Source organism: Schistocerca nitens, chromosome 4 (genome assembly GCF_023898315.1).
Source record: "Schistocerca nitens isolate TAMUIC-IGC-003100 chromosome 4, iqSchNite1.1, whole genome shotgun sequence".
NCBI classification, from domain to species: domain Eukaryota; kingdom Metazoa; phylum Arthropoda; class Insecta; order Orthoptera; family Acrididae; genus Schistocerca; species Schistocerca nitens.
Window position 1 is genome coordinate 194,743,003 of NC_064617.1, and position 14,423 is coordinate 194,757,425.

Genomic DNA, 14,423 nt, shown 5'->3' on the forward strand with positions numbered 1-14,423 from the left:
TTCCTTAATCCTAGCTTGTACTTCATCTCTGTCAGTGGGTTGTTAGACTCAAGTCTTCCTTTCTTCATTCCTTCAAATAGAACTTATATCTAACTTTACATCAAATATTTACAACAAAATAAGCATATAGCCTGCCAGACATAGCTATTAACAATGTATGATGAGTTCTGAAAATGTATATAACTTACATTTTTGCTTTCCTTATTGATGACATGGCAAGAGCTCGTTGTACCATGGCTTGATTAACAGCAAAGGCAGCAAGTACACTAGTGTAGTTTCCTATAACAACACTCCAGATAGTATGTCTCTCCGTTGGATCCAGACTTAGTCTGCAGCAATAAAGAATTAACAGTAAGGAATTATTTCTACTCATTCTACTTTATTTGTACAAATTATCTAAAAAATGGCTGGTCAGCAGCTACATGCATCTTGACAGTTGCTCCCATATACATCATCAGAAGTGGATTTCTCAATATTTCAGTATGAGAATACACATATTCATCTCTGTTCTTGCACTAATGTCAGCTTTCAGGTACAATTTGATTTTTGAACAGGATACTCTCAAAATACATAGCTACAGGAAAGGAAAAAACAAAGGAACTTTTAGAATGTAAAGCGCAGGCGGTGAGATGCAAACATTAAAGAATACTTTGTTGAGTGATGTGACTGAATTAAGATTCATGGAGCAGGAGAAGTGAAGGAGATGTTCATCTTTGTAATCCATATTTATACTACAAAACTAGATTTATGTTTTCAGAAGAAATAGTCTGTCATGCTTTGTCAGTTCAAGCAAATTAGCTTGTTGCTTTTCATAGTGCCAGACATTATGCACTTTCACAAGAAGGATTATTTGGTACCTGCAGCTGAGCAGTTGTTTTCAGGGAAACTTGATGATTTTCAAAATGTCTCTTCTGTTCTGCCATAAAACAGAGATGGAGAAACAGTTGGTAACACTGCAGGGAAAATTGTGTTTCTTGCTCATTTTATTCTATTTTCTTCAGTGCTGGATGAATAAACCAGGCTCTTTGGTACTGCTTAGAATGAATTACTTTCCAGCAATTTCATGAAAGTTACTAAAATTGTTAGATGCAACGCATCTTTATAATACTTTGTCAACAGATAAAAATTTTTAAAGGTAGCAAAACATACTAAATAATTACTCCCTTCATTTGTGACTGCAAAAGTCAGTGAAATAGGTAACAGATTGTCTCTTTTTTTTCTGTTGGCATGAGCGATATGGAGACTGAATTGATTGAATTACACCTGGAATTATTATATCTTTACTGCAATGAAAAGAAGTAAATTTTTGTGGAAAAGCATTTTAAATCATATTTTCAAGGTAGTGGCGCTCAAAAAGTGCAAGCAGCATTGATGCTTTGATGAATGAAAAAAACAAGGCCTATTTAATGTGCAAATACATTAGCCAGGATACAAAAGTTTGTTTATTTGTGTGAACACGCTGTTTGGCCTGTCATTTCACATGTCTTGTCTTTTTAATCTCTTTGAACACACTTGTTAAATTAACAACAATTTGCTTTAGTCCACTCTATCATCCCTTTAACAGAGGCCAGCATGTTCTGGAGCACTGTGTTATATCTTAGCAGTTATAATTAATTTTAAGTTCTTAAGTATGAGAAAACCATATACTCAGTTTGGCATGTTGTCAGAGTTATATCTCAATTATAGTAATACAAAAAAGTTACTAAACTGATAGCATTAAATCTGAAAACTGATTATGTCCAACAGAACCGAAACTGAGTATTATAAACACAATCAAATATAACATAGTAAAAAGTAAAACTCTGTTTCATACTGAGAAATAATAATTGAATTTAAGTTATTATATTGAATTTCAGGCATTCGGAAATATATATCCTTTCTTCTAACTTCAGAAACAGACACTGGAAGGTAACAAATGCTTCCCAATTTTATGGAAATTACAGTTTCAAAAATTAATGTAATTACACGTGACAAATATTAGATATGAATCTTCAAATTTCAAAATAATTTTGCCTGTGGGGGGGGGCACAACAATTGAGAAAAACCTGTGCATGGTTTTATATATGGCATGTAAAGCTCCATCAGTCTTATAAGCACTATAATGTCATAGAAACAATTGATAAATACTGACAAGAGCATCTCCTGTTACAACTGTGACTGAATTAAGAAAATATCAAAGATGTTTGACAGACCACAGACACTTCAAAACACCAATAAAATATATTTTATACATATAGCAGTATTTTTATGTTCTGTATGAAACTAAAATATTGTTTTACCTGGTGAAATGGAATGATCACATGAATTGGGCAGTAAGTTGTAAACAAAGACAAATTTTGGTAGAATGGTTTGTCTGCTGCTCAATCAGTAAGGTGCCATATAAAAGGGTCATTGAGCTTGTTTGGTAAACACTGCATATTCGCTTTTTATAAGAGTGTTTCAGCTAATTTTGCACCTAATTTTTTAAAGTTCTTATAGGTGATTACTGTTCAGCATATAGACAAAAAATGTGCCTTGTAGGTATTGCGGTACATTACAAAATATTCTGAAGGAAGATGAATTAAATTTGTATGATTTTATGATTTTCCAGCTTGATGATTTTGAAATGTGCTTGGGTATTCAGTCAGATTGGATCAACCAGTTGAATCGCTGGGACCACAATTAACGCTGACAGGTACTGTGAAACTCTGAAAAAACTCAAAGGGGCAATTCAGAACCAGAGAAGTGGAATGTTGAGCAAGGGTGTACACATTCTCCATGACAATGTTCGCCCACACTTCATTAGGCAAACCGTTGCTCTCCTGCAATAGTACCAGTGGAACATAATCACCCACCCACACTATAGTCCTGACTTGGCGCCCGGTGACTATCACCTGTTCCCTAGATTAAAAGAACATTTGGCCAGAAAGTGATTAAGCTCCAACAACGAGGTGGAAGAAGAGGTTCATAACTTTCTGAGTAGCATGTCGGAGAGCTGGTATGACATGGGCATACAAAAACTGCCACATTGTGTACAAAAATGCGTCGGCTGAAATTGTGATTATGTCAAAAAATAGCTAAATGTTCAAGCTGTTAACTGATGTAAACCATTGTAGAAATAAACAGGTCTATGTATCATAAAAAAATTGGAGACCTTATTTTGGGATTACCCTCATATTTCTCTTAATGCCAAGACAAAAGCCTCATTTTGGACTGTTAAGGACAACCTAGGACCCTGAAAACCAGGAATCTTTTTCATTCAGTGCAGTGTGTGACATGGCAAGTTGGGCACCTCCCATCTGTTATGTTTCCCTCCCCCCATAATTAACATATTTTTCCCTAAATTCATTAATTACCAAAATGGCCATTTACATAACATATAGCAGGCACATGAAAACTTAAATTTCGTAATTAGACCTAGGTCAGTGTAAATTTATTACTCAGATCATTCATTTGATTTTTCTAAATGCACTGAAATAATTAGTTTGGCTGGAGACATGTTAATTAGTAAATGTCATTAATTAAAAATATTCATACACTATGAGTCTGCAGATTTGGGGTGAGCAAGGAGACATACTTCAATATTAGGACCTATACTATTCAGCAGTGTAATAATCCAGTTTTACATTAACACATATTTTTTTCTGGTATTAAAAATCTTATGTTAACTGAATTTGAATTTCATAGAGGCTGCCACTTTTCAGTGAAAATTCAGTCATAACTACTGTGATATTCTGGATTTGGATTATATACTTTGTTGCCCAAATTTTTCTGAATAATCTTACATACATTACTAATTAATTGGAGCACTAATTAATGATTTTAACTATATTTTCCTATATGGCACACATTCATATAAATGAGAGGACTCACAGTATTAACTTTTGTAGTTCATCAGAAACAGTAAATTCCTACCTACCCAAATTTTAAAGAAATACATAGTTTTGGCAGTTTGTTCTTATGCCACTTGGTATAAGACCATACCTAACATGAAAGGGTTAGCCTGCAATGAGTTTGTAATTGAATAGCACCTATGTCTGCCCATTTGGAAAATGTAGGACAGTTGATCTGGTGGATATGATAAATCAAAAAGATTTACTGTGTTCACAATGTGTTTCACGTCCTGCTGCTTATTACTGAATAATTCAGTGATAATTTTAATAATTACTCTGAACATGAACTTATCTCCGAAGCCAAAGTATGTGTCATTCTGTAACAATGACTTGTAATAGCAGTGTTGACTAATGAGAACAAAGTCTTGCTTTGTACTCATAATTAGCTTTGGTGATTCCATTTAATCTGACAAATATTGTGATATCTTTTCTAAATCATGTGGACATGAGACAGAGTGATTTATTTTGTGACTTATGTTGATTGTTTATTTGCCACTCTTGGACAGTTGTGAACTATAACATTGTTGTTAGGTTACTGCCTTCAGACTGCATTTATGGAGCCATTGTCAGGTGTAGTACATGGCTACCCATTTCTTGGTACCAGACTGAAGTATATGAACTTCAAGGTTTGGTGTGAAGTACATTATTGACAATTTTCTTCTTTTAGACCAATATTTCAGCCATTTTTCCATGCAGTTGCAGGCTACCAAGGACATCCATACAGGTAAATTGGGTAGGCTACAAGTGCAGGAAAATGTATGTGGGTAAGACCATCCATATGATACAGGAAAGATGCATATAGTATAAGTGTCACACAGATAAGGAATAACCAATGAAGACAGCTGTGACAGAGCACTGGCATTCCAAGGAATATAGCATGAATCTTAAAAGAGGCCAACACATTCTGGGATTGTGTTTTCAAGGAATCAGTGGAGATCCAACTATGTGATGAACTGATAAATAAAGCTAATGGCATTAAGCACACTCAAAACATGGTCACAGTATACAGGAAAAACCATTCAGATCACATCAACTGAAGAGCTTAGATCACACCATATAGATGTGATACCTCCTCACTGGTAGAGACCTGACTCTCACAGTGGCAGCACAGAGACTGAGCATCATGGCTGATGTCCCAGAATGGCACTTCCTCCTCCACTTCTTCAGCAGGTCTACCCACTGGTACCAAATTCGACAGCGAGAGGGTCAGGTTGTATAAGACGACATCTGGTGAAAGAAAAATTAGCCATCGGGACAGTCCGCAGATGCCAAAATATTATACTATTTGGATGACACCACTGAATTAAATGCACTAGAAAATTTCAGGATGAACTATACTCATCACAGTATTAGTAAGTGCACATAAGTATTCTGATATTAATGTCAGACCCTGCCACTTACCTATTCCCATAGTTAGAGCAGTACCTGAACAGCACAAAGAATAGTCACTTGCAAAATCTGAATACACTAAAGACAAGCAGGGAAGAACTAAGATAATAAAAATCACTTTTAAGGTCAACATGACATAAGCACATGTATAACTTAAGTTTCATAATCATTAATGTAGTGGAATGGGACATAACTTCAATTTTTAAAATTTTTTTTAACGTAACCCATCAGCTTATACACCATTCAGACTGTCAATGTGCCTCAACCAGTAATTTCAAGTTTGCTCTGTCACTTAATTGCTGGGAATTGCTACCACAGAAAGTTAGGCATGACACCTCAGTGACATTGTTCAAAATTCTCCTGTTATTTTTGAGGCACTAAACATTGAGAATCTGCATAATAGTGACTTTTGAGATCAAAACAGCGGCTGAGAGCTATCTAAAAATTAAAGCTCAAATGGAATTTGGGCAGAGTGCAACAGAGCTGCACACTGCTTTTCTGGAGGCAATTTGGAGGGCTGTGTTGTCCTGACACAGACGGTATACTATCATCTCTATATGACCAGATCCCCCCTGCACCATGGTGCAAAAAATAGGTGGGCAATGGAATGCCCATAAATGGAACTTGGATCAGTGCCATTTGGTTTACTTCACCAGTGAGTGTAGGATTTGTCTGATACATAATGATTTCCATACAATAATTTGAAGATGGCTAACTATCAATACATATCTCAGGCATGCAGGCATGCAGTCCCACAAGTTCAACAGGGGTCAGTTATGTTTTGGGCTAGTATCATGTACAGACAACAGACACCTCTCATCGGTATTGAGAGTATTTCATAGCTGTGTACTGCTGAGATGCAATCCTCCAACCCACTGCTGAGTCCTACAACTAACATTCGGTGTTGCAACCATCTATAAAGATGAAACTTCCTGGCAGATTAAAACTGTGTGCCGGGCCGAGACTCGAACTCGGGACCTTTGCCTTTCGTGGGCAAGTGCTCTACCAACTGAGCTACCCAAGCATGACTCACGCCCCGTCCTCACAGCTTTACTTCTGCCAGTACCTCATCTCCTACCTTCCAAACTTTACAGAAGCTCTCCTGCAAACCAAGCAGGTCCCGAGTTCGAGTCTTGGCCCGGCACACAGTTTTAATCTGCCAGGAAGTTTCATATCAGCGCACACTCCGCTGCAAAGTGAAAATCTCATTCTGGAAACATCCCCCAGGCTGTGGCTAAGCCATGTCTCTGCAATATCCTTTCTTTCAGGAGTGCTATTTCTTCTTGGTTCGGAGGAGAGCTTCTGTAAAGTTTGGAAGGTAGGAGATGAGGTATTGGCAGAAGTAAAGCTGTGAGGACAGGGCGTGAGTTGTGCTTGGGTAGCTCAGTTGGTAGAGCACTTGCCCGTGAAAGGCAAAGGTCCCGAGTTCGAGTCTCGGCCCGGCACACAGTTTTAATCTGCCAGGAAGTTTCATATCAGCGCACACTCTGCTGCAGAGTGAAAATCTCATTCTGGATCTTTAAAGATGATAAAGGTTGAGAGCAGCCTGCCCACTTCGTGAACACCTTCCTCTATGAGGCAGGAGTTGGCCAAACAGAATGGCCTGCAGGTTTTGCTGACTTGAATTCCATTGGGACATACTGAAACTTGTAATATGCTGCCACAGGAATCATTCTTACAAGCTGGATGACCATGAGAGAGCCTTTCACTCCCTGCTCCCATTCAGTCTAAGTACACACACACTCACAGATATGTGGACAATCCAAACATTTTGGAGCAATTTATAGAAACAGTACACACTGAGCTGATACTCAGATATTGTGTAGACGCCTACTCAAGAAGGTCACGAATTGCATTCTGGTGGATTTACCATTAAATAATAGTTCCACCTATCAGTAAATTTCTATCAAGTGAGCTGTGGCCCACAAACATGTGGAAGCTATATACAAATATGAAGAAGATATAAAATGATTTGCTTTAGAAAGGCAGAAAAAAGATTCTTTGACATGTGACCACATCCCCTACCACCACTGTTCATTGACCACTGACCTTGGTACTCATCCACTTCAATTTGGCAGTGGCTATGATACAATATAGTTGCTTAATGCTTAGCTGTGCTATTTTAAAATGTGTGACAAAACTGATGATCCCACTAAGTGTGAGATGCACAGCATTATCCACTTTTAACTGCACAAAAAGTCCCACTGATTGACATCTGTAGACAGATAACTGAGGCTTATGATACTGGGATGAATGAAGCAGCAGTTCAGAAGTGGATTATCATGTTTAATGGTGGATGGAAGAATGTTCACAATGAATATCACTTGGACTGGCTCTCAGTGATGACTGGAATCATAGCAAGGATTGAAACAAAAATCCAAGAAGATAGGTGTTTCACGATTAGTGGACTGCACTCACTCTTTCTAGACATTTCAAGAAATGTGTTGTACAGGATTCTTAGGACAGATCTGGGCTTTTTAAAGAGTGTGTGCTAAGTGGGTACCTTGAATTCTGTCAGACACCAAATGAATGGCAGCTGCATTGACATTTCTCACTTGCTATGAAAGGGATGGTGGTAAATTTTTGAATCACAGTGTCATTGGTGATGAGACTTGGATATCACATTTCACACCTGAAACAAAGTGCCAACCAATGGAATTGTATCATCTGCAGTCTCCAATGAAACTCAAAACTCAAAAAAGCAAAACAAATTTTGAGCACCAGAAAGTTGATGGCTACAGTGCTATAGGGTCTCAAGGGTGCCTTGCTCATTGACTATATGCCTAGAACTGAGACCATAAATGCAGCAGCCTACAGTCAGACATTTAAACAACTTCACCACGCCATTAAGGGGAGTTTTACTATCTTTTGGTTCTAAAAATCAATTTTTTTTTAATTGCATTTTTGGATTCATAAAAGTGTTTAGAATCCACCCCTGAAATGGTTTTTCACAATGCAGAACGGAAATGTTTGTTATTCGCGGTTGAAAAAAAAAATGTACCTGCCTGAGATTGGACTTCTTCATGCACCAGTTTATTTCTTTCGGAGGACGAGTTATTGTACCGGTGCTTGGGAGAAAACACACAAAATTCAAATGAAAGTTTGAACACGTTTGTTTGGGTGTTACCCCCAAGCATTTGCATTCTGGTGCAAACACTGTGGAGATTGCGACTTTCCTGGCAGTGAGCAGCTTCAATGAAGGGTATTCAGCAATTCTGAAGAACATACAGGGATGGATGTCACCCTGGGACTCTATTCGATGCAGTTCGCCAAGCATTCAGACCACCACCAGATTCAAGCAGCCAGAAACCGCTCATCACCGGCATGCCTGGAAGGTCACACCTTCCATGTTAGGATCCCCGAGGGGAAATCTATGCTACAACGTATCAGGGCAGGAGTACCGCAAGGCAGTGTACTTGGACCACTGATCTACTCCCTCTTCATGGCTGACCTGCCATCTGCGCCGAGGGTGCATTTAGCCCTTTACGCGGATGACACTGCACTCTACTCTCATTCTCGGAGTGTGGCAGGTCTGCAGCAGCGGCTCCAGGGGCAACAGATTCCCTTACCGAATGGGCTAGGACCTGGCATCTGGTATTCAATCCCTCCAAAACCCAAGTCCTTATCATCTTGGTTGGTTGGTTTGGGGGATTAAAGGGACCAGACTGCTACGGTCATCGGTCCCCCTTATCATCTGCCAGCGCCATATTCCCATTCAGCTCCCGCAGGTGTCTGTCCTCGGTACCCCCGTCCCTTGGACTCATACTACGAAGTACTTGGGCGTTACCCTGGACCAACGCCTCACCTGGTGCCCCCACACTGATGACGTGCGTCAAAAGGCGGTAGGGCAGCTATGCCTGCACTACCTCCTCATCAATTCCACCTCTTCTCTCCCTCCTCACCTTGCTGTCAGACTGTACACCTCCCTTGTTCATCCCATCCTTAAATACACGGCGGTGGTGTGGGGCAATGCTGCCCCCAACCACCTCCGCCGACTCCAAACCATCCAAAATCAGGCTCTCCGGCATGCCCTCCACCTCCCCTTTGACTTCCCCACCCAAGAACTCCACATCCTGGCCGAGGTGCCATTCCTTCACTCCCACATCCTTTCCACAGCCGCTTCCTTCTACCAGCAAACCTGCCACTCTCCCAATCCTCTAATTCTTTCCGTTGGCACCCGTGTCCACCGTCTGGACACCACTCGCTGGCCTGACCTTATCTTCCGCCCCCCATGACTCCATATTTGCTAGTCACTTTCATGTCACCAGAATGAGATTTTCACTCTGCAGCCAAGCGTGCGCTGATATGAAACTTCCTGGCAGATTAAAACTCGAACTCGGGACCTTTGCCTTTCACGGGCAAGTGCTCTACCATCTGAGCTACCGAAGCACGACTCACGCCCAGTACTCACAGCTTTACTTCTGCCAGTATCTCGTCTCCTACCTTCCAAACTTTACAGAAGCTCTCCTGCAAACCTTGCAGAACAAGCACTCATGAAAGAAAGGATATAGCGGAGACATGGCTTAGCCACAGCCTGGGGGATGTTTCCAGAATGAGACTTTCACTCTGCAGCAGAGTGTGCGCTGATATGAAACTTCCTGGCAGATTAAAACTGTGTGCCCGACCGAGACTCGAACTTGGGACCTTTGCCTTTCGCGGGCAAGTGCTCTACCATCTGAGCTACCAAAGCACGACTCACGCCCGGTACTCACAGCTTTACTTCTACCAGTATCTCGTCTCCTACCTTCCAAACTTTACAGAATCTCTCCTGCAAACCTTGCAGAACAAGCACTCCTGAAAGAAAGGATATAGCGGAGACATGGCCTAGCCACAGCCACTGCACACTCCACTGCAGAGTGAAAGTCTCATTCTGGAAACATCCCACAGGCTGTGGCTAAGCCATGTCTCCGCTATATCCTTTCTTTCATGAGTGCTTGTTCTGCAAGGTTCGCAGGAGAGCTTCTGTAAAGTTTGGAAGGTAGGAGACAAGGTACTGGCAGAAGTAAAGCTGTGAGTACCGGGTGTGAGTCGTGCTTTGGTAGCTCAGATGGTAGAGCACTTGCCCGCGAAAGGCAAAGGTCCCGAGTTTGAGTCTCGGTCGGGCACACAGTTTTAATCTGCCAGGAAATTTGACTTTCATGTCACTTCATATTTTCCATATCATTACTGCATTTCATCATCACATCATGCCATCCTCCTCCCGCCTCTCACCCCCCCCCCCTACACCACCCCCACCACCCCTCACGCCCTCCACCAATCTCGGCCTAACCACTACAGGCCCTTCCTATTTCACTTCTCCGTCTGTCACTCTCTGACTTCTTTCTCCTTCGCCCCCCCCACCCCCCCACTTCATCTACTGAAGAGTGTCTGCCACCACCGTCACCGACGCCACCACGAAGATGAGGCCAGGACAATGTCCATTTGCTTTCAGTCATCTCTTACTGTCTCTGCTACTCTCCTTTACTCTGTCATTTAACTGCAAACTACCGGCTAGTCAATGGGCCATTCATTTTCCTCACTCTATCACTGTCCCTTCTACTATCCTTTCATCTGTCATTATTAAATAATACGCCGGCCAGCCAAGCTCACCACCAAGTACTCCCCAGTCCCTCGTGTAATTTGCATTACAAACCATCAAGACTGAAGGTAAAGTGCCCCAGCAGCGCTAGTACTTCACAACCTGCCAAAGTTTAAAATCTCCTCATCTGCGAGTGATCGAGCTCGTCACCGGCCGTACGAGCAGTTCTGGAGCAGTGCAGGATGGCCCAGATCGAGCAGAATGCCCTCTATGAGGAAGAGGAAGGACTAGTTTATGGACCCGGAATAGCAGATTGAATGTACGTTGCATAATATTGTAGTCAAAACTTCAAACGTGTTTTTCTCAAAATGATGTTCGTTTTATCGTGCGGTGTGGTAACTTCAAATCTACTGAACCAGTTGACATGATTCTTTGTTTCCGACAAAGATAAATGAATTGTCTAGAAGTTGTCCACTTTTATTCCAATCCATCAAGTATAAATATTTTTACTTGGCCGACGAAGTCGAAAAATCGATGAAAAAAACCCTATTTTTTAAAATGGCCGCCATTTTGTTTCCTATGGTCCAAATAACTTCAGCGAGGTAAAACTCCTAAAGAATCTTATATACTTTGCTAACATCAACTCAATTTTGATTTCAGACGAGCCGGTTGACCTGTGTCATACTGCGCTTGGAGGTCTACAACGAAATTTTGTTTCATTCACACGACACTTCCGCCTTTGCTCTTTGACATTTCCGGTCGAAAAAATTCCAGTTTGTAGAGAAAATATCAATAAGCATTTTGACCAAATTTGACATTGCTATCTATAACACATCCCGAGAAAAAAATTATCAAAGAACTTGCTTTTTTCGGGCCAAAGATAATAAATCTCCCCTTAAAAAAGTGGCATGGAATGCTAACAAGTGGAGTCATCCTCCTTCATGATAATGCATGGACACATGCAGCAAGAGAGACACAGGACTTGCTTCAGGATTTTCAGTGGGAAATGTTTCAACATCCATCACACAGTCTGGTATGGAAGACCACAAAAAAGGATGGCAAAAATAATGGATTTTAGGAACATCACTGATTTCACACAGCATAAACCAGTTCTACCATATTGAGCTTTGTCATTTCACACAAATCAGATTTTAAATAACATAGAGTAAGCTAACATTTAAACAAATAACAGAAAGAAGATATCTGTCTAATATCAAATGTCAGTACTACAAAAATGTAACTAATGTTGAAATTGGGCACAACAAACCCTATACACCAACTGCTGAAATAAAAAAATAAATAAAAAAATTAGAAATAAGTAAAACTGTCAAACCGCTTTTACTTAAACTACCACCAAGTATATGATATTTATATTGTTCATATTAGTTGCAGGTTGTGCTAGAAAATGCTACTAATGCCAGAATAGGCCTATAGTATAGAATCAGTAAACCTTTTGGCAGTTGACTGGAATTATTTGCTAATATAAAATGTCATACTGTGACATATATTATGCTGCAGGCCTTACAATGCATAGACCTGAGTAAATCTGACACACACACACACACAAAACAGCAAACATAAATATTGCACCCACAGTTTTTTGACCTTGTTTAAACTGTTCCCTTTTAGGAGGAAAGTAAGATAGTTGCAGGTATGATGAGACTGAAAAGAATCAGAGTGGGAGAAAGAGAACCTGGCATTAATGTGGAGGGAAGCAGCAACAGCAACAGCAGGGAAGGTTATCTCACTTGAAGAACTCAATCCTCTCCCCATCGATAGCACGCTGCCATACAGCAGTGGGGCCACCAACATACACTGTTCCCAGTATCATCACCACGATGACTCCACCAAACATTAGCACTGTTTGTAAAGCATCAGTCCATACAACAGCTTTCAATCCTCCCTGAAAAAATAAGTTACAAACTATTTATGCCAAGATTCAAACAACAAATTTTCAAATTGTGTGTAAACAATTAAAGAACTGGTGTTTCTGTTACATCCAGTTCCTGCTATATGATGTGTCTTCCAAGTGAAAAAGCAGCATTATTATGTATTAAAAGGATTTTATTTTCATTTGAGCTGATGTGAGAATCTAGAGAAGTAGTTTTACATAAAATTCACCAGCACAGGTGTTAAGTTTTTATTTATAATTACAAAACTGGTCTCGCGAACACCAACAGAGTATCTGTTTCAGAATAAGGAACAGTTTACCATGTTACTACAAACACATGTGAAACCAAATGTACTAAAATTTATTTAAAGTTATATTACTCTTGTTCTGATCATGAGCTGTCACTCAATGAAATACTGTTAAAAAGTTTTTAAGCTTTTTTTTAAAAAATGTAGTTTTCCACATTGAGTTTATAATACACATTTCAAACAAAATAATTTGCTCTAAAATGCCAGAGAAACTTTGCCTGAATAAACTTCGATCTATTAAAGTAGTACTGAAAAAGGAAAACTGTGATATTTGTGGTACTACAATTATAAGTTATTTTGTGTTTGAAGGAAAACAAATAAATGCCCCCCTTCCACACACAAACACACACACACACACAAATTTTGTTTGATCCTTGATTCACAATATTTTAGCAAAACATGAACTGGCAGTTAATTCATACTGCCTAACATTTTTTGTGGAGTTACAAATTAGCTCAGAATTGAAAATTAAATCATTTGACTCTGAACAGAAATTGTGTCTGCAAAATAATAGGCTTTTTCTCAGGCAGTTGTGGGTGCCATACCTGTTATAAAAAGGGGATATTTACTGAAAGATAATTGTATAGAGCTAATGTAATGACAGTCTATTTCTTTTTCCCCAGTACTAATACAATTCAATTTTCAAGTTGAGATGCACATCTTCCCATTCCAGAAAGTGAGTACTACTGTTTCTCTGTTGAAGCAACAACTTAAAGTGTGGATTTAAAAGGAAAGAAGAAAGATCAAAGTTTTGAGTCCTTTCAATGTTTAGATCACTAGACACAAAGCACAAACTCTGTACAAGGGCTGGGAAGGCAGGTGGTCATATCTTTATCAAAGGAACCATTCCAACATTTATCTTACTGGTATGTTGTTTAGATAATCCATAGAAAACCTAGGTCCATATGACTGCAAAGGATTTGTAACCATGTTTCTCCTGAATGTAAATCCAGTGTTTTCATTCTTACACTATCTTTTCAGTCTGTATGGATACACTTATTTATTTTATTTATTTATTTATTTATTTAGCAGCTTATGATGTACATCTATGGAGTAATTCCAAGTACATATTTGCTTTGTCAGTTTTCCAACAAAATACATTACTTTTACTGATTCTAACTATAGTTTTGCTACGGTAACTAATAAATTTTAGCCACACCATTTCTGGAAATTTACATCATAGTTACAAAATTGTGGATACTGTAAACTGAACAGATTTTATGAGGCATACATAATCTATGTAACCTAAATTACAGGACATTTAATTGCAATAATTCTATATTATGGGTCCATCATTTTCTATATATGGTATAATATAGTCATATAGCACATACATATTCTAGATCCCATTTTGTTCACATTTATAAAAAAATTTAACAGCAATAATACTGTAGAAAACAAAATATTTAGATAAAACAATGCTGTTAAGAAGTTAACACATTTTA

At 39.3% G+C, this 14,423-nt stretch overlaps 1 protein-coding gene and 2 non-coding genes across 3 annotated transcripts in view; 1 reads left to right on the forward strand and 2 right to left on the reverse strand.

Moving 5' to 3' along the window:
• The window catches only part of LOC126252801 (sodium-coupled monocarboxylate transporter 2-like), a 205,278-nt gene that overhangs the window by 61,991 nt on the left and 128,864 nt on the right, over positions 1-14,423 (reverse strand). Inside the window, exons 7-8 of the mRNA XM_049953736.1 lie at positions 12,528-12,682; positions 189-329 (exon numbers count right to left, since the gene is read on the reverse strand). Coding sequence (XP_049809693.1) covers positions 189-329; positions 12,528-12,682 — 296 coding nt within the window. The remainder of the gene's footprint in view (positions 1-188; positions 330-12,527; positions 12,683-14,423) is intronic.
• Positions 6,212-6,286, reverse strand: Trnas-cga (transfer RNA serine (anticodon CGA)). Its single transcript has one exon. It is a non-coding gene; the product is annotated as a tRNA-Ser (tRNA).
• On the forward strand, positions 6,633-6,707 carry Trnas-uga (transfer RNA serine (anticodon UGA)). The gene has a single exon. It is a non-coding gene; the product is annotated as a tRNA-Ser (tRNA).